This window comes from Haliotis asinina, chromosome 4, assembly GCF_037392515.1.
Source record: "Haliotis asinina isolate JCU_RB_2024 chromosome 4, JCU_Hal_asi_v2, whole genome shotgun sequence".
Taxonomy (NCBI): Eukaryota; Metazoa; Mollusca; class Gastropoda; order Lepetellida; family Haliotidae; genus Haliotis; species Haliotis asinina.
Window position 1 is genome coordinate 15,711,844 of NC_090283.1, and position 21,242 is coordinate 15,733,085.

Here is a 21,242-nt window from a genome sequence, read left to right on the forward strand (position 1 = left end):
ACCTGGGAATTTGTGAAACTCAGTTCTGCATCTACAGTTCTGAGCCATATGTTCATTTCAAGCCATGTGTTTTCCACCTCGTCACACTCCCAGTAGATATGGTAGACTGTTCGTCATAATCGTTACAAAAGGTACATTTAGGGCTACCCACATAGTTTATTTTGTAGAGGGAATGTCTGGCTGGCAATATTCCGGGAATAATTCTGTACTGCAACCATCTTAATTCAGTACTTTGAGTACATTTATTTGCGATCAAGTTGACACGTTTCCAGTCAAGATCCGAGTAGTGCGAACCAGTGACATGTACCCACTTATCATAGGGACTTTAACAAAGCGTGAATCAGTTAATATGTCATATACTTTCTGATGTCCCAGGCGATTGTTTGTGCATTTCATTATAAACGGATACACAGGATTACCTTGTTAGTTTACATCTGGCTAAAGTAATACCTATTGAATTTGTGTAGCATACAACCGCTCGTTTAACGCCCTCATAAAATCTGTCGGTTTCATTTGATAAATCGTTTACGAATATTGCACGTTGTTTTTCCCAGCCTCTATAAGAAACAGAACAGCGCTTGGGCAACCAGAAGACGACATGTACGTGTGAGGTAAGATAAGTATGTGCGTGCGTGCGTGAGTTGGGTTTTATGCCGCTTTTAGCAATATTCCAGCAACATTACGGCGGGGGCTTCACACACTGCACCCTGGCCGGGAATCGAACCAGAGTCTTCGGCGTGACGAAGGAACGCTTAAACTACTATGAAAATCAATTTACATATCATTATAGAATGTCTTTGAAGTAAGCAGGGATGTCAGTTTTGGAAGAAATTGCTAATATTTCTGAGAATTTGCAAAAACTGTTCGTCCCCAAGGTATTGGTATCCATTAATATAATACTGCTACTCTTCAGAGTTCAAAGATAAACCAGTTTGGACAGTTTAATCAAATTGCCAACTTAGTAACAATGATAGGAGTCAGATGTGTGGAACTGGTTCCTCTCGATGTGACCTCAACGTCCACGCGGACTCCACATAAACACGTGATCAAGACTACACAGACGTTAGACACCGTCCCTGTGGTAGCCGAAGACATCTGTTGGAGACGTTCAGCCAACGACATATCCTGACGGCAGAAGAGCAACGTCGAAAGAGGTTGAGTCAATGTTGGATATGAGAAACGCCACTCAAGACGTGTTCTCGTCACGCTTGAGGATAGAAAATTATTGTGGAGAAGCATTCTCGTCACTCTTAAGACAGAAATGTCAGTGGAGAAAACATTTTCGTCACATATGCCTCCCGTTATATGCGTCACGAAGGATGCCCTTGTCGATTACCAATACTGTAAGTGATTTGGGTTTTACGCCGATTTTAACAATACTCTTCAGGCAATATTACGGCGGGTGACACTACACATAGGCTTCACACATTGTATCCATGTGTGGAATCGAATCCCGACCTTGGTCGTGCTGATCGAACACTTAATCCACTGTCCCATCTACCAGTAGAACATACTGGGATGCTGAGATGGCAACTTTGCTGGCCATCCAGCTCATTCTTCCTCAAATATTACATCGGATGTCAGTCATGGGTGTCTGTAGCACCACGCATCACGTGAAGTCAGGTCTGTATCAAGTGGACAGTGAAGCTGCTGAGGGTTTGAACTTGCCTATGAGTGAGTGAATATGGTTTTACGCCGCATTTGGCAATATTGCAATAATATCGGAATACGCCTGAAATTGTCTTATGTACTTATGTGGGGAATCGAACCCGGGTTTTCAACCTGGCGAGCGTGACAAACCACTAGGATACTTCATCATCCCTGTACTTACCTATTGTCCTCCCATATGACAAGATTCATTTACAGATGACAGGAGCGCTAGTGGAATTCATGTACTGGTATGCCCATAAGAGTTACTTCCCTTGATACATGTCTATTTTATAGTGCCTCGTACCGAAATAGATTCAGTTTTGTTTCGTCATGGCTGAAGATATACAAAACAGTTACTTCCATCAGTCGGTTTCATTATTCACATATGTGCACGTAGCACGTAGCATACAAGTATCCACAATGATGAAGTTATACGAGGGTGTAAGGTATAATTTACCTGCTGTACAGGTGTACATTCTGTAGGTATTTGATCATTCCCTGTGGTATGTCACCTGTGTGTAGGTAGATAGTATATCTGTTACACTTTGATCAGTCGTGTCCCTGTGGTATGAAATATATAGTCTGTAGGATCATAGTACAGCTGTGCATGCCCAGTATGCTCCCGTTACACAGTCGGCCGTTTTCAGCTGTTTTGACTTGGTTGATGACCCAACGATGATGAATGGCATTTGATCCGTGAATAATATGTACCGCATGACTGAGTTTTCGTTTACAGACTAAAACGATTGTCTGCAGCATTTCTGGGTGATCTCGGGAGAGTGAGTACGGCTGAGCTGATCGAGGCCGGAACGCCCTTGCAACCATTCCACACAGAAATATGATTTCGCGAAGATTTATCATTTACCATTCATCATCAGGTCGTACCATTGATGGATCCTGCTTAGCGACATATAAAATAATATGCCATATGAGGCCAGTATATAAGCTGAGGAAGATATCTGCCGAACCATTCGTCAGGTGTGTGGGGAGGGGTGGGTTACCTGAAATGTTCTTCACTTACTTTACCGTGTCGGGATCGAACTCGGGACTCGGGTGTGACGAGCGAGCGCTTTAACTCCTAGGTTACCCTACCCCACCGACTCAAACGACAATTTGTAGGTACAATTTTTTCGAAAAATAGTAGGGGCGGCGGGGTAGCCTAGTGGTTAAAGTGTTCGCTCGTTACGCCGAAGTTCGATTCCCTACATGAGTAGAATGTCTGAAGCCCATTTCTGGTGTCCCTCGCCGTGATATTGCTGGAATTTTCCTGAAAGAGGCGTATCTCTTAATGTTCTAGAAATGCCACCAATACTGATCTAATTACAAATGAAAAATGTTCCGATTAAGAATTTGTAGTGAACATACTGGCATGGTCTTTAACAGCAGTTGTCACCGGCAGTCGTGTGGGTGTCCTGTTTTGTTTGTTTTTTTTTAAGTATATATGTATTGACTTACAGCAATATTGTCTCACGTTGAAGGTTAAGAAGGTCAGGCAACATACACTATTCATGAAACATTTAGACTCACTTAAGTCAACTGTTTTTCACTAGATTTCGGCCAACATTCCATGGTTATTAAAGGTACTGTTTACACATCAACTGCTCAATTGTAAAACAAATTCGTAACGTTGAAAACGTTGTTATCACTTTGATAGCTCATTGCACTCAGGGAAAATTGACGAATTTTTAACAAAGCGTTATAGCAAAACTTTACACCACCAATCTGATAATGATCCCCATACAATTCTTCTCTAACCTTTGCAGTTACAGTTGCCCTAAGTTAGATGAGAAATTCACATTATTATATTCATGACATCCTGGAACTTGTTTTCGATTTCATGAATAAGGGTAATTTTGTTCTGGAATTTCTGAGCGTGCAATTCTCAACCAAAGTTTACACCAGTCCTAACCTGTTCAAATTGGCTCTGTTAGCTTCTTACCTTAAATCTGTCTGTCCAATTTCCGTTAAGGCAAAAAAATACAAAGCCGAAAATATTGTCTTCAACAACGACGACCATTTTAAAGGAACTCCGCTCTGATGGAATCGATGTTAAGCGGTTTACGATGAACGAATTCATAACCCTGCCCCAGTGTTGCCATGTTTGTTGTTAGTGGAAACAAACGAGGGGACCCGATTGGCGGTATGTTGTGCGAGAAAGCAGCCGAATGGACCCGATGTTTAGGTTTTAGCCTTGGGGTTCCAGGTGATTAATGATTCTATTCCTATGCTTATCCTGGTTCAGCACCACGAGAAGTGTTTCAGCTTGCTAATCCGTCACTGTCAATCTATTCACGGCACAATGTATGACATGTCACGATGACTTCCATTGATCTGCACGTGTCATTTCCTGACATTGCTGTAGTGAAAGAAAATAAACCTATAACCGTAACATGAAAAGACGCCTGCACACATTATCCTGATTAATGGAAGGTGCGCACCGATAAAAGAAGTTCAAATAAGAACCTTCTATGGTATCATATTGTTAATCAAAAAATGTTTCGAAGTCATGGAAATGTAAACATAAAACGTCAAATTTGGCTGGCTTCGAGTATGGTTTGGCCGTAAAAACTGAAATCGGCATTGAATGCATGTTATCATTTAGGACACTGGGTGTTCGCGTGGGAAGGGCATACCGACCGCACCTATCGCTCCAAATTTGATGTGAGAAGAAAGTTGGGGTTTTTTATTGACGCCAGACAAGAAAACTCCTGACTTGAGTGAGTGACTTTATTTTTTTGCCACTTATAGCACTTTTCCAGCAATAACGCAGCGGAGGACGTGGGCTTCATCTTGTATACCCAAATGTGGAATCGAACATTGGCGGGTAAGCGGTTTAACCACAAGGCTACCTCACCATGAACAGTCCAGTCCAGTCTTAAAAAACACATTTTATCTTTATCTTTACCTTTAAACATGCTATCAAATCTGATTTGGTGTGTACAAGTGCAGATACAACTTCGCGGATGTTAGTATTTTATGCTCTTACGAAATACAGTTGTTCTATTTGGTTTCAAAAAGTGTCTCCTGCCACGCATACGCCCAATTAACGGGAATATAATGAAACTGAAAGTCAGTATACATGTATATTTCTCCGAGAAAAAACCTCTAGTCAGTATTTTGATTTTTTGTGTGTTTTATTCCTGAAGAGAGTTGAAGTTATGGTTTGTAACAGTATGGGAGAAAATTGTTACCCATAAATTTTCGCTGTCCGGATGATTGTCTCATACTTTTAACGGACCGTCGAAATAACATGCTGACGCACAGATTCGGGCCAGTTATATTCGGACACTTGGCTTTATTACAACAGACTTACATATCTACTTATATATGCACCACTAAATTAACTAAATGTAAGTCTATTTATTTCGTCAAGTGTCCGAATATAACTCTGAGCATTTGATATCTTTGTGTCTAAAGAAACGCCTGTAAAATATATCTCATAGAGAAACATGTCCCTTTCTCACAAACCACCATTTTGAACCTGTTTTGTCATGTGTTGTTCACGTGAGGACAACAAACTGTAGCTTGAGTTCCCACATCCATGAAATGATTACATGTCAGTTTCTCTTATCTTTGACTTTGAAGGAGTTTGAACACTGCAGTAACCTTTTGTTAGTTTATTTTCTATCCGTTTGCTAAACGCCACACAGTATTATTCCAGATACATGACGGACGGCCTGATACACATCGAAAATGTTCGTATTGTGTCTCATATCCTGCTGAACATACAATTCATGATGTTTTTACCAATGAGTGAGTGAGTGAGTTTAGTTTTACACCGCACTCAGCAATATTCCAGCTATATGGTAGAGGTCTGTAAATAATCGAGTCTGGACCAGACAATCCAGTGATCAACAACATAAGCATCGATCTGCGCATTAACGAGCCGATGCCATGTTTCAACCAAGTCAGCGAGCCTGACCAACCGATCCCGTTAGTCGCCTCTTACGACAAGCATTGTCGCCTCTTATGGCAAGCGTGGGTTGCTGAAGGCCTATTCTACCCCGGGACCTTCACGGGTCATTTTCACCAATGACGCAATATAGCCATTATATCGACCCAAGTGTGTACGAAGTGTTACTTTGTAATAGATCAATCAGATCGTACCACAATAATGACTGTAGCATGCATAAGCGCTGTTATTTATTACCTAATGTCAGACTACCTGTCACCCGAGATGATATGTCACATATCAATCCATTATAACACGTTGCTCTCACTTCTCGCGTTATCTGGGCAGCGTTCTCGGACGACTACAATTTAGGAGTATCAGCTGGTGTGATCGAACTATATTCCTTTGTAAGAGGAGCACGGTCTTAGGGAATCTGTGGCGTTCTGGTAAGAAAGTGTCTTTTTTGTTCAGTCACTCTGCATTTGAGCTGTGATCAATAACGATGAGAACAGTAGGGCCCTGAAAGTTTGTGGCGGTTGGGTAAGCATGTGTCTTCTTATCAGATATTCTGCTTTTGAACTATATATTCTAAATTGTAACAGTATATTCCATGTATGTCGTTCTTAGCGTATTTGTGCTTTCAAAAGGTACGTACTCGTCTACGTCACACGATTGTCGTACAGTGCGTATTCTCAGCTATTGTGGTTTGGAGTCATCTACGTACAAGTAATATATATTAAAAGGCAAATATCAGTATTTCTTGTCAGTTGCAAAGCATGTATCAAATGATGAATTGAGACAATCCGTACTTGCCTGAGGCAAGACTTTTCCTGAAAGACGAAGGGCCAATACATAATCCAGATCGTAGGAGTGCGTGTTAATGCATTATCATAACACATAAAAATGCTGCTTTGAATGTGTGTAATGTTCACAGGATTAGAGCAAATATATTTAAGAACACCTGTATTATTTAAGGTGTCAAGGTTTTGAGTAATCAGTAGATAAACTAAGTGGCGAAAGAAAGTAATCCGAGTTTAGTATTGGATTTGCCGTGAATTGAAACTGAACGATCAGTTGGTAAATCGTACTGTCAGTTATAACACCTCTTAATTCTGCAATACTTTAAAATGTACGACGTCTCTTGGAAATTTCGAACAAAAAATAAATTGATTCAATGACAAGACCAGGAATTTATTTTGCTTCCATATATGAACCTTGCCGTGTTAAATGTGTGCCGAAGAAAACATTTTGTTTTGTATTTTCAATGACAGAATGTCTCGGTAGTACGATTTGTCTGATGTTAACCTCCTGTGCAGACAGCCGGGTCATAGATATTGAGTTGTTTGAAAAATACGGAACAATATAACAAGGTGTTTGTAAGTGTATCGGGGGCCATATGCACACTTGTTTCAATTTCACAACTATTTTCTCCATTTCCACCAAATGGTAATATAGAACTGTATGAGCCATACCTGACCTGTTGGTATATATTTTGTTGCTGTGTTGCACGCGCGCACGTGTGTGTGTGTGAGAGAGAGAGAGAGAGAGAGAGTGTGTGTGTGTGTGTGTGTGTGTGTGTATGTGTGTGTTTTTTTCATTGTTTTTTTTCTTTTTTTTTGTGTGTGTGCTGACCTTAGTGTATGTGACAATACGACCTATCCCTAAATCTACAAATGCAATAATTAAAAGAGAAGGGGCATCTATACACAGAAGTATTAACCTCTTGTGATGGAATGAATAAAGATATGGCACTGACCGTTTCGATAATCACAACGAACTCTTCTAACTCTTTCATTTTCAATTAATCATTACAATCTCAAACACACAAACAACAACATATCTAGAAAATGCAAAATAAAACACAAATTTATGTACAGATACATTACATGCTTCGTGTATTTTTCCTCAAACTGGAGCCACCTCCCACTATAACAATTACAATCATATTGCAACATAAATGACAAGGGTTAGCTGTTGTTTTATGACAAATCTTTGACTAACTAATTAGGGCATTTGACAGATGGGTGGCTCCAGAACAATTACGTTCATTTGATGGAGGTCCAATCTTACTAGACCTCTATGTGAAAATACTATAAATAATATGATTGAAAGTCTGTAAAGCATAACTACAGACAACCATTAATGGAATGGGCCAGCGGAAAGGCTGTCGTTTATATTAATCATGCCGTTAACTCCTGTTGTCATGCATATGTAGATGTTCTGTGTAGGTCAGTAGTAGCAGTAGCAGTAGCAGTAGCAGTAGCAGCAGCAGCAGCAGCAGCAGCAGCAGTAGTAGTAGTAGTAGTAGTAGTAGTAGTAGTAGTAGTAGTAAAATAATATTCATTCATGTGTCCGCAAGAGCATGCTGTATTTTCAGAAATGCATCATTCACGTTGATAGGTGTTTAGGTCACTGTCACCAAGTGAAGTCATGGGCGGGATTATTTAATCTGATAAACATTCCTACGGAATTTACAAAATTGGTAGGTTTTTGTATTATAATACTCGTGCTGTTGAAAGTCTCTGCAATAACAACGTCATCAGGTAAATGTTATCTGGGCGTTCAGTACCTGCTAAAGAAGCATTACATACAGACTAGGGTCATTCATACTATAAGTAATTCAGGTTAATACGCACATAGCAATTATATAGTATTCAGATACCAGTTATATTGGAATAAATCACTTTGATAGCTGACAAGGTGTTGGAAAGATTACTGATAAATATGCCTGTGACAGTGAGTAAAGGAATATGGTAGTACTAGTATCTTTTATGATTTTGTTACACATCAATCTTCAAGTGCGTGACTCGCATTTCTACACGGAGGACAATGTAATTAAAACAAACTGAGAACGCTGTTGGTAAACCTCAACATGTGCTGCAGCAACAGCAGCAAAATATGTCGTATTGACAGCTACTGACAATTTTGAAAAGCAAAGTCAATAGTTCCTTCATACGGGTGTAAGAGTGATGACAGAAAGCAGTTCAGGTCGTGTTTTATATACATATTGTATACAAAGTCATTTTTACAGCTTTTAGTCAAGTAGCAGGTGCTATACTTTTACATATAATGTTACTGTACTCCCAACCATAATGCACGTATATGGCCACTTGGACGACAATTTTGACAATTTTGACAATTTTGCTTTGGCAATGTTTCTTTGGCACGTGAGTGTATAATAATAAAGGTGACTGCTGACCCGAACGTATTACCAGCCCGTTACACTTCTTATTGGTTGAGGGAAGTTATTCGCCTGGTTTGAATTCCAAATTAAACAGTTACCTGGAATTAAACACCTCGCTGCTTGATACTCGTAGCATGACTATTTGAAATATGGTAAGCCAGTATAGTGATCAAATACATACGTAAAGCCACAGCTGTTTAAATACTGTTCTGTGTAATACCCATACGTTATAATTGCCTAGATTAATGCAGTTCTCTATTTTGAAGAGGAGAAGGACATGCGATAATAACCTATAGGGGGAAGATGCTCGAGATTTTGATACTACCTATTGCGTTATATGGCAGCGAAACACTGTAACATACTGTAAATATTGAAATATTTCATCTAAAGAATCTTAGGTTTTGCCAAAATTATAAACCCTTAACTTCACGGTTTCTGGTAAATTGCGTGGTTTCACTGTGAACACTACAATCGGTAAAATGATGATCACATTTTTGTAAATTTTGAAGCCTACAGAAAGTTTTAACTACAGTTTACCTTAGATGATTATATTTTACTTGAAAGGATATTTCAAGATTTATAAAAAAAAATTAATAACGCTATAAGAAGATGAACGCACTAATATATTTACTGTTACAACGCGATCATAACAATCTATTAGTTTTATTATGACTTTATTGTACCGCTCCTATAACACCTATGATAGTTTGTTGGAATACAATATTGAATCGAACTGAACTGGTACTTATAAAATCAAATGAGCTGAAAATATTTGATATCAAAAGATCACCTGCTCTGAAAAGCCGATTTAGAAATGACCAGTGTTCAATATCAGTTGTTCTGATATCTTAACACCAAAACAGCAAGGGTATCATAAACCGAAACAAACGACTAAAAATTAAATGTGTGCAGTACATGCAAACGTCTTCCTTTCATCCCTAATCCCGGTGCCGGAAGTATTGTGTTGAGATTGCTCAAGGGAGCAGACGTTCTCACAAACCAGTGTAGTCTCTTAATGTCTTAATAGTCAAGTAATTTCTTTCAACATCGTGACAATTGTTACTTGTCTGTCAACAGGTGCGCCGGTATGACCTTTCCACGCTGTTCTGTGCTGGTGCTCCAACTCTGCTGTCTTGGTGCCGTTGTGTCGGTGAGGAACGTCAATTAACAGTGTCAATTATTTTAAACATTATGACGTTTTTACGATACATATTTCATAGGATACATGTTACTGTACAAGTTGGTTTGCTACATATTTGCCTTCTGTGGTATCATCAATTTATTAATCATTGTTAACGTATTAAAGCTGAATATTGTATATTCTAGAGTAGAATTTTGTGAACAAAATCATAGGTTTTGAAAATTCCCTGGGAATGTAAGTATTGTATGTGTTGTAACATCATAAACCGATATTTGTCTCCTCGTGAATCGTTTAAGATATTTAATGAGTGGAAACAAATTCACAAATCATTTTACAACCGATAAGATTAAATGAAGGTCGATTACATATTTGCACTTTGTTGAAGAATTGTACATATCTTTAATGTGCATACTTTAAACGTTAACTTTTTCCCGTTAACCTCTAAACAGCCTCATCATTGTTTAACTGTGACAATGCACCTAATATTACACCGAAATTGCACATATATTCTTTTGGATACAAAGTTCAACACCATCTTCATTTCCAGTTTCAGAGTCAAGATGGCCTATCACTTCAAACACCCATCGGCAGACTTGAAATATCCCCGGAAGGAGTGAAAATCAACAAGCCACAAACTCCCACCCCAACTGGTCCGGGGTCCAGTTCCAGAAGCCAGGAACCAGTCTATTACATCCAGAGAGATGGGAATACGATGATGAGACGTGGGACACAAACCTCCAGACTCTCGTCCCCTGTACCAGGAGGCAATGCCAGGGACAATGTCATTGAGACCAATGCACTCCTCCAGCACATGCCTTCGGGTGTGAGTCTTGGGGAAATTAGTCCAGAAATGACTGAAACTCAATATCAAGCTGCCTATCCTCACAACCCAGTGGTTGCCGAGTCCCCCAAGGTCTTCCACAGTCCCAGGCCCGAATTGTCAGTAGACCAGGTCATCAAGAGCGTCAACCCCAATCAAAGTAAGTAGTTCAGGAATAAAAGCCCTTGTTTCTTATGACTTGGTAAATAAAACATGCAGCGATAGTGTTGACTTTAATATTTATTGTCATGCATCAGATATGAAGCTTCTGTTTTAGATAAAACGATCATCAGATCAGACTTACCTGTGGTACAGGACATCAAGCTCACCTTCAGTAACAGAAGCATGTGACAGAGGAATTATATATTATTCAGGAATTCGGATAAAAGTGAATTCAAATTATAATGTTTAAGTATCTCTGATGTTTAATCTGCTGTTGTGTTTCCCTAAGAACAGCTTGTCTTGCTTAACCTGATCACGTGACTCCCGATGTACCGTGTCACAACTGGTTAGGTCTATCATTGTGAAACGGTGCACATTTGCCAGCTGATTGTCGAGAATGCTCACCAATGTCCTAACCTTCTTTTAGAAAGAAGCTACATATAATGTAATGTGTGCGATTCGGGTTGAAATGAATCAATGTATGCATGTTTCGGACTAGCTCCGCGTTAATAACATTCTCTGCTACCCTATTCAAAGAAGTTAACTCGATCCTGCGGTTGTGACATTTGACTTCCCGTGTTATGCATATGTAGAGTAGCTCAGGTCAAGCTTAACTCAGCTTGTTCTCAGTTCTGTGTGAGTGGTTAAATAAATATCAAATAGAGCATATTCCACCACCAAATCTGTATAAAAAATGATAATGTTTGGCGGGAACTCTCAAGAAATGAGTTTTACGCAAGTCAGTACTACTCCACAATAGCACGTACTCTTAAACTCTTGAAACAGCGCTGAATCGTACAGTGTGAACTGGGTTTTTTTCGCCATAATTTGCCCAAACTCCCGGTCAGCAGCATGTTGAAAGTCCAAGACTAGCTACACGTTCGGCACCTTTGAGCACCTCCGTGGTTAGGACGCCCACCCTGAGAGCAGATGATCGCCGGTTCGATCCCAGGCCTCGCCATACCAAAATACGCTAAAATACGGTACTTATTGTTTTCTTGCCTGGCGCTCGGCGTCAGTGGATAAAACACGGACTAGCCGGTTCGGAGTCAGTATAGTGTGTATGTGCGGATATTCTTGTTTAACTGCGACATGGTATGTAAGTAAGGTTGGACTATTGGACACACGCATGCACGTCGTGAATATTCTTATGTACAACGTTAAACCACGCCTCACCTCACCTCACCTCACCTCACCTCACCTCACCTCACCTCACCTCACCTCACCTCACCTCACCTCACCTCACCTCACCTCACATCACCTCACATCACATCACATCACATCACATCACATCACCTCACCTCACATCACCGCACATCACCCGGGGCTTTCCTCATACATAAAGTTCACATACCTTGATATACCATTACAATTCACCACCATCATGTCTCCGACCCGTGGAGGTCCCGGGGTAGAATAGGCCTTCAAAGTAACCCATGCTTGCCATAAAAAGCGACTGTGCTTGTCGTAAGAGGTGACTCAAGGGATGCTCAGGCTCGCTGATTGGTTGACTCGTCATCGGTTCCCAGTTGCGCAGATCGATGCTCGTGCTGTTGATCACTGGATTGTCTGGTCCAGACTTGATTATTTACCGACCGCCGCCAAACTAAACTCACTCACTCACTCCTCATGTCTCCCTAATGAAGACTTAGTCATTATCAAGGTATGACCTTTATTCAGTTTGGTTGCTATGGTAACTGTTCACTGCCTTCTCCTCCTCAGATCCACATCAGCTCCATTATGCCTCCAACAGCAGCGAGATCCTGATGGAACTAGACATGAGAATGTCGTACGCTCAATACATGCACTACTACGAGAACCGAAGGTAAGAGTTGTCTCCCCTCACTAGTGGCATTTATGCTCACTGAATTTGTGATAACAGTGAGTGAGTGAGTGAGTTTAGTTTTACGTCGCACTTAGCAATATTACAGCTACATGGCGACGGTCTGTAAATAATCGAGTCTGGACCAGACAATCCAGTGATCAATAACATGAGCATCGATCTGCGCAATGGGGAACCGATGACATGTGTCAACCAAGTCAGCTAGTCTGACCACCCGATCCCGTTAGTCGCCTCTTACGACAAGCATAGTCACCTTTTATGGCACGCATGGGTTGCTGAAGGCCTATTCTACCCCGTGACCTTCACGGGTCTTGTGATAACAAACATATAACCCTGATCCCTGGCGACAGACCACCAGATGTTACTTGAGACTGTAAATAATTTGAAAAACAGAAAAATAATCATCATCGCCCAAAATGATAATATTGTATGTATGTGCGTATGTGCGTATGTAACTCTGTGCGTGTGCACCGCAGCTGTATGTAAGACAAAAGACCGAGATGACAGACTGAAAAACCACTTAATCGTAGATATTTCACCCGGAATCTCTCTTTATCCTTTTTATCCAGGAAACATTGTCAATTTTGTTTTCATTGCCTATTTAGTTAGTTGTTTTTGTGACTCGATCAACCCTTACACCATAAAATGCTTTTGACTGTAATGCTAAGAGTCAGCAATCTGAAAGAACTGGTAACTGATAAACAGACTCCTTACCTATCATTGGTTACCTGCAGGCTGGTTCCTAGACGTGGTAGAAGAATGAAGAGGAAAGCACTGAGATCTGAGTTCACCCACTGGCCCAACGCTATCATCCCCTTTACCGTCGACGACACTTTCAGTATGGCAATATTTAATCCAGTTATAGGCGTTACATTACATTGGAATGAGTGCATGAGTGAGTTAAAATCTACGCCGCACTCAGCAATATTCCAGCAATATTACGACGGTCTATAAATAGTCGAGTGTGGGCCTGACAATCCAGTGATCAGCAGCATGCGCATAGATCTGCTGAAGGCCTGACCAGGACCACCAGGCATGACACAAAAGAAGTGTGACACCCATGTAGATATCAATAATCTACACGCATTAAACCAACCACCGATTGTACCTACTTATGCTCCCAATCCAGGGACCCGCGAAGGCCGGGAGTAGAACAGGCCTTCAGCAACCTAGACTTGCCATAAAAGGCGAATATGCATGCCGTAAGAGACGACTTATGGGATATGGCGGTCAGGCTCGCTGATTTGGTTGACACATCATCGATTCCCATGCTGATCGACAGATGCTCATGCTGATGATCACTGGATTGTCCGACTCAGACTGGATTATTTACAGACCGCCACCATACGTCGAGTGCGTCATAAAACTAAACTCATTCACTCTCAGTCCAGGTCATTATGCGATGATGTCAGAACAACAATCTCCTTTACTTTTAGAATTGATAAATTCTGGAACATATTGCAATTAGTTAGTGACTATAAATTAGAAGAAGGTGATGAAGTAATGTAAAACAATTGTCCTTCTGAGTGGGTATGTAAAACCCATTTCATTTAAAGTAGTTTTAATTCTCTGATGTTCATTATTAGTATATTTGATCTTTTAATGTGAATCCATTAAGGTTACGTGCAGGTTCAAAGTCCTGCATACATACATGCACACACTTGTAAAATGTGTGCTACACTTGTGAAAAGACACACATTCACGAACAGAAGGACAAACATATATTTTGGATGTTTACATCCTCAAATCGATTCTCCAATTTTAATTTAGAAATTGCAAACGTTTTCTATTTTTGTACGTTGTGGCGAGTTTCTCGTTTCTCAGGGCATTCTTCAACATTAACCGAAACATTAAGATGGACATGATATCAATAAATATCAGGCAATGTTAAACTCAGTTCAGGCATTTCAATGACACAACATCGATCAGCGTGTTGTTTAACTTTCACAGCCGTAGAAGAGAAGCGCCTGTTATATGCCTCACTTAAGGCGTGGATGGAACATACATGTATCCAGTTTATACCTGCCCGTCCTTCTGATAAAGACGTTCTCAGAATCCAGAACGGCCAGGGGTAAGTCAAATCCTCCTCCTCCTCCTCCTCCTTCTCCTCATTATCATCATCATCGTCGTTGTCATCACCACCACTATCATCATCGTCATCGTCGTCGTCGTCGTCATCGTCATCGTCATCGTCATCATCAGCAGCAGCAGCATTGCCATCATGATCGTCTTTTTTAATCCATTTCATAATCATAGTCATCACCATCATAATTAATATCATATTCGTTTGTGTCATCAGATGAGGTCATCTTTGCTCCTGTTCTTGCATGTTGCTATGAAAATGGACTTGTTTAAAATTTACAAAACATTGTATTAATTTGTAGTGGTGGTCCGATTAACTGAACTAATCGAAGATAACTGAACTACCGAGCACTCGATCATGTTTTCTCGTCATCGAACACAAACAATGTGAGAACACTGCATTGCTTTAACAATATTTTTCACAAGGTTGGTTTTGTCTTTTGAATTTCATCAGCAGCTCGCTCCTAGTCCGAGTTGATTTTTTCTTGAAGACTCTGGAAACTGTAGGTTTCTACAGTATCTGTATCAACAACAAGATACCTGTCAGCCTCCAGAATTGTAAAAGTTGCAAATTATGTTGTTCAGTTTTGCGAAAAATCGAAAGAACTATGTGTTTTTTCTTTATATTTTTTATGCATTAACAAACAAAACCAGGAAAATTTTGTAAATAACACTAATCCATTATGTTCGATGAGTGATCGGTTGTAACGATCCAGTTATCAGTTATAATGGTTTTAAACAAGTCCAGCTGACTTCAACCAGTTTCCAACACAATTAATTTGTTTCAAACAGACTGTGAGAACACCAAATACAATGACTGTTCCGTTACCCTACGAGTATATTGCCCCATGTTGCGTCTTAACTGTACCATGTCTAGTTTTTGTCCTGCAGATGTAACTCTTTCGTTGGTCGCGTTGGAGGAAAACAGCATCTTAACCTGGAGAAAGGTTGTCGTGTGGTAAGCGGGGACAGGGAAGTGGGACATTGAGATAGCGTACTCTTTAATCATACACTGGCATAGCATTGGACACTTCAAATGAAGGGAGGCAACTCACTAGAACAAACTTTGCAGAGTTGCCTCCCCTTGTCACATCGATCTCAGTGGTGAATCAAAAGCGTGCACAAACGAGCGCGTGTAGAGAAGATGTTATGTTGTATGTGTCCCTTTATTCAGCTGAATCTGGAGACAAGAAAGTCCTCGTTGTCCAGTGGAAAAGGAGCAGAATGTAGATGGTTATCATATCAAAAGCGTATCATAATACTGAAAGAGACTTTTGAGTTGGAGTGACATTTTCTCGTGTGTACGTAACACCAGTTCTCTCTGACACCCTCAGGCCATTACGTAATAATATTATGTTTACATAAAAGAATTGTCTGTGTGTGACCTATGTTCCTATGAGCCTGAACAAACCTTTTTCACTTGTTTTTATTTTAAGGTTCCACTATTTACTCTGTAAAACATACCTTGCTAGCAATCCGAATTTGAATATATTTCCATGGCTCCTTGAGAAAGATTCCAGTAATGTCAAGTCAGGGAACAACAGAAACGGTGTTCGCTACCAAGTTTGGTTGGTTGATTAGGTGGCTGATTGGCATTCTTTAACGCCGCACTCAATTCAGTGATCAACAGCATGAGCATCGACCTACGGAAAAGGGCCCCCTTTCACAAAACTCTCTCATAAGCCTGAGATCTTGTAACTTTTCTCGTAGCAATCCTACTTCCTGTGTTACAGTATACGGGGCACGAATGCTAAAAAAACACACGAGATCTTAGGCTTACGAGAGCTTTGTGAAACGGGGTCCTGGGATACGATGTGTCACTCACCTTGGAACTTCACGGGTGAGTCAAACTAAAACATTCGTAGCATTAACTACAAGGCTACCCCGGGTGCCCAGAAACGGCACCTCTGTGTGATTTGGGTGATCTCTGCTAACCTTGACTTGACACTGGTACACTTGTCACTTTTCCAGAAACACGTGATGACCCACGAGCTGGGTCATGTGATCGGCCTCATTCACGAGCATCAGCGTCCAGACAGAGATAATTACATTACTGTGGCCTCGGAAAACGTGGGCGTGGGGCGCATGAAGAACTACCGGAAGTTCGACATCAACCGAATCAGACTGTATGGGGTCAACTATGACTACACGTCTATCATGCACTACGGAAAAACTGTGAGTAACCTTGATCGTTGACCTGTATTTGTTAAACCATCGAACGACAGACAACTGTGAGCCAGACTTGAAGGTTACTGGCGTTGGCGAAACCACAAGAATGAAAACTTTGTGTCCTTGAAAGTGATACAGAAATGAAATGCATCATCATCGGTTAACCACTTCGTGTCCTACTGTATCATCAGATGGTACGGTGTCCTACTGTATCATCAGATGGTACGGTGTCCTACTGTATCACCAGATGGTACGGTGTCCTACTGTATCATCAGATGGTACGGTGTCCTACTGTATCATCAGATGGTACGGTGTCCTTCTGTATCATCAGATGGTACGGTGTCCTACTGTATCATCAGATGGTACGGTGTCCTACTGTATCATCAGATGGTACTCCCCCACTGCATTATCAGATGTTTCTGTATCCTACTGTATCATCAGATAGTGTAGTGCTCTTATGTATCATCAGATGGTACTGTGTCTTAGTGTATCATCAGATAGTACTTTGTCTTACTGTATCATCACACGGAACTATGTCCTGCTGTATAATAAGATGGCGTTATGCCGTACTTTAAATTTATTCTCAAATGACCCTGCGGCACTGCAAACTACTGCAACATCAGCTGATACTATGTCCAGATGTATCGTCAAATGGCAATGTGGCTTACTTATCACATAATACTGTGTCCTATTTAATCATCAGATGGGACTGTACACAACTACCATTAGACTTTTTAGTCCCCTATTTTACTGCTGGATGAGATGTTACCGTACCTTGCGCCATAATTAATGTGAAACATTGTGTATATTATGGGCAGGCATTTTCGAAAGATGACTACTCCACGACAATGATAACAACAGACCCGGCGTTCCAGGACATCATTGGAACGACCACGAAGGTGTCATTTAAAGATGCAAAGATTGTCAATTCAATGTACAAGTGCGATAGTAAGTATTACATAATTTGTTGTCATCATATAGCTGACCATCAATTATGCAAAAAAAAACAACAATGCATTATGTGCCTTCTCTGGAAAAATACCCGTGAAGATGCGGGTTAAAATTGATCTTCAGCAGCCAATGCTAGCCGCAAGGGATCGTGTGGTCGGACTCGACTGACTTGGTTGACACATGTCATCGTAACCCAGTAGCGTAGATGGACGCTCATGCTGTTGATCTCTGGATTGTCTGGTGCAGACTTGATGCTTTTTCAAACCAACATAGCAAGTAAAATATCATTATGCCACTATTTCAGTACAAGAGATATACTTATAAAATGACAGAATTTAGGTAAGACACGTGACACATTCATCTAGCTGTTTAAATGTAAATGTGTGCCATGAACTTTGCTGTCAGAGGTACGGCTTAAACATTTCGAAAATATCGGTTCACTATCACATCACTGCTAACGGGATCGGACGGTCAGGCTTGTTGACTTGGTTGACACTTGTCATCATCGCGTACATCGATATGTTCATGCTGTTGAAAACTGTATTGTGTGGCCAGGACTCGAATATTTACAGACCGCCTCCATACAGCTGAAATATTACTTTGTGCGGGATAAAAACTAAACTCGCTTCCCTACTCTTCCATCTTGGTCTTGCTCACCCATTTTAGGTATCCAAATCGTAGATCGATGCTCATGCTGTTGATCACGGGCGTGGTGGTCCAGATTCGAACGGCGCCATACAGCTGAAGTTTTGCTGAGTGCGGTGTCAAGCAAACTCACTCGCTTTTGCAGCTCTGTTAGATTAAGCGTGTGCAGTGATTTGAATGAACCCGTGGACATAAATGTGAGATGGACATAAATTTCTTTTCAAGGCAAATGCCGGCGAAAGCCAAACTGCGGAGATGGTTATGTGGACAAGAACTGTCGTTGTGTGTGTCCCGGTTTTACACAAAGATGTGGCCAAAGACGTTGGCGGACGGTAACACCGGTACCTAGAAACATTCAATATCCTCGATATCCCAGTTACAGCAACACAGGATGGGCACGCAGATACAGGCCGCAGTATGAACAGCGGGTATTCCCGTCAAATAATATCGGATTTGGCCAATATTATCCTAGTGTGCCATACTATACGCCCCATCATGGTAAGTTGGAACTCCTAACGTATGTCATTCCGTCATGTAACAGCCTTTCACATTTCTGTCCTGCATCCGAGTACACTGTCGTCAGGCTGCCCGATGTTCTCAGGGCACTTTGATACCTCTTGTTCTCACACACACACTTATGTCTGCCAGAGAGGCTAATAGTCATTAAATCATGTAACAGCCTTTGAAATGTCTCTTTTGCATGCCGAGTAAACTGTCGTCAGGATTCCCAATGTTCTCGGGACCCTTGGTTTGGTACCTCTTGATCTCTTGGCGCAAATCAGAAGAGTGCCCGGGTTCTCACACACAGCCTTCTCACGTTCTGGCCATGGGTAATGCAGAAGGCTGCAGTACTGGCATGGGGAGCCTACACATTCCCCGTAGAGTTCTAGGTGGTTCGATTAGGCAGAGTTTCCTGGGTAGCGTTTCCTGGGCAATGTCTACTTTCCTGTCTTGGCTGTGTATAGAGTGGGCAAGGGCCTGATCTGACAATGACCCTTACCAGGCTGATTGTGCCCGAACAATCAGCTCGGGCTGATCACCCAAACCCTTTTTAATGTATACTATCTATAATCCGTAAGGCATAATAATACTGAGAATATTCAAACGCGCCTTTTTCTAGTGAATGAATTACGTCACTTTGTCCAAATTGACCTCACTTTGATACGAGATGAGCAATCGGCATTTGAAATAACAAACATGCAAATATTGTCAAAATTGTCACGTCGCATGGGTACAATTGTGCATTGATTATCCGTGATATGCTGAGTCGTTGTTGCACATTGTTGATTTTTACATGGTCAGTTGAAAATGATGCGTTGAATCTATTATTTTTCAGGTGCCTACTATCCTCAATTCAAATGAAAGCAAAGTATGTAAGTATGAACAAGAAGAGGAAGCTAAGGCCCACACCACACCAAACACGGACCACGCGCACACGCACACACACAAGCACAAGCACGCACGCACGCACGCACACACAGACACACACACACACACACACACACACACGTAGTTTACCAGAGCATAAATGTCATAATATACACTTATCACGTCACAGACATTGCTAGTCAAAATAATATGACATCATCGACACTGCAATCTGCAATCACTCAAGGTCTGTAAATACGTGTGACACCAAATAACATCAGGTGTTTGGATCAAGATGATATGGAAACCGTAAATTTAGTGAGAGACTGGGCATCGTTTTACGCCGCTATTAGCAATATTCCGCGAGGGACAACAGAAATACGCTCACACATTGCACCCATGTGGGGAATCAAACCCGGGACTTCCGCTTGGCTACCCCAACTCCCTGAGTGAGTGAGCGAGTTAATATTCACTGTCAGATCGGCAATATTGCAACCACATCATGACGAGAACAATACATTTTAAAAAATTGAAAACATTTGGAAGAGTTAAACCTGTCGACAATGGACAGTAAAAATACTAGACTACCGCAGATATGAACATCAAACAGCATGTAAAACTAAAACATGGCAATCAGAGAAGACAATACAATATAAAACAAAGGCTATAGATGACCATCAACTGAAGGTGGATCACCATAACAGGGATCTCAGTTGTAACTTACGTTTGCTGAAACATTTTGAAAGGGCACATTTTCTGTTGTAGGTTCTTAGAAACCAAAACTCGTGACCAGAGCTGGATTCAAGAAATGAATACGAAGTGTCAAGGTCTTTTGTGGTGTCCCCGGCGAAGATATTTCTGAAATGTAACCAAACACGGCGTAAAGCTACATTCGTTTTATAAATTGATAAAGTGACAATTTTTGTGCCTACCGTATGCACATGGAAACCATGAGGACAAGGAAAGACTCTGTGTTAAAGTAGCATATGCTTCGTAATCACCCCTGCCATATTCCAGGTATATGCCTTGAATCCAGCTCTTGTGATATAATAATACATAATACTGGGGTGAGTAATACATTGATCGCGTCATCCAAAATCAGAGCACACAAGCTGCAACTCGCGACATTCACATCGTTTCATTGTGTGATTGATTCAGTTTGAAACAGTTATTCGAAACATTTCTATGTTCCAGGGAGAGTCCATTTATCACAAGACTGTGGGCATCTGGTGTTTGGCGTTACTTGTTTGGTTGTTTGGTTTTACGGTGCAGTGTATAGATTCGTAAGCAAAAACCTCAAAGCAGGAGTTGTAATAAAATGTTTATTTATGGTTT

General features: G+C 41.0%; 1 protein-coding gene across 1 annotated transcript; it reads left to right on the forward strand.

Moving 5' to 3' along the window:
* Positions 1-5,900: 5,900 nt before the first annotated feature.
* LOC137282294 (zinc metalloproteinase nas-36-like) lies at positions 5,901-21,242 on the forward strand. Its single transcript, XM_067814036.1, has 12 exons — positions 5,901-5,988; positions 9,804-9,876; positions 10,415-10,847; positions 12,572-12,674; positions 13,427-13,530; positions 14,643-14,763; positions 15,666-15,732; positions 16,746-16,949; positions 17,762-17,891; positions 18,765-19,037; positions 19,876-19,912; positions 21,102-21,242. Exons 2-11 carry the CDS (start codon positions 9,814-9,816, stop codon positions 19,899-19,901), a joined length of 1,524 nt encoding a protein of 507 aa, XP_067670137.1. The 5' UTR covers positions 5,901-5,988; positions 9,804-9,813; the 3' UTR covers positions 19,902-19,912; positions 21,102-21,242.

What these genes read in the sequence shown, in the direction of transcription:
- LOC137282294 (XM_067814036.1), top strand. Translation starts at nt 9,814, where the DNA reads ATGACCTTTCCACGCTGTTCTGTGCTGGTGCTCCAACTCTGCTGTCTT. An exon ending in TACCGTCGACGACACTTTCA is followed by an intron (nt 13,531 to 14,642) that starts GTATGGCAATAT and finishes TAACTTTCACAG; the next exon opens with CCGTAGAAGAGAAGCGCCTG. An exon ending in TCATGCACTACGGAAAAACT is followed by an intron (nt 16,950 to 17,761) that starts GTGAGTAACCTT and finishes TATTATGGGCAG; the next exon opens with GCATTTTCGAAAGATGACTA.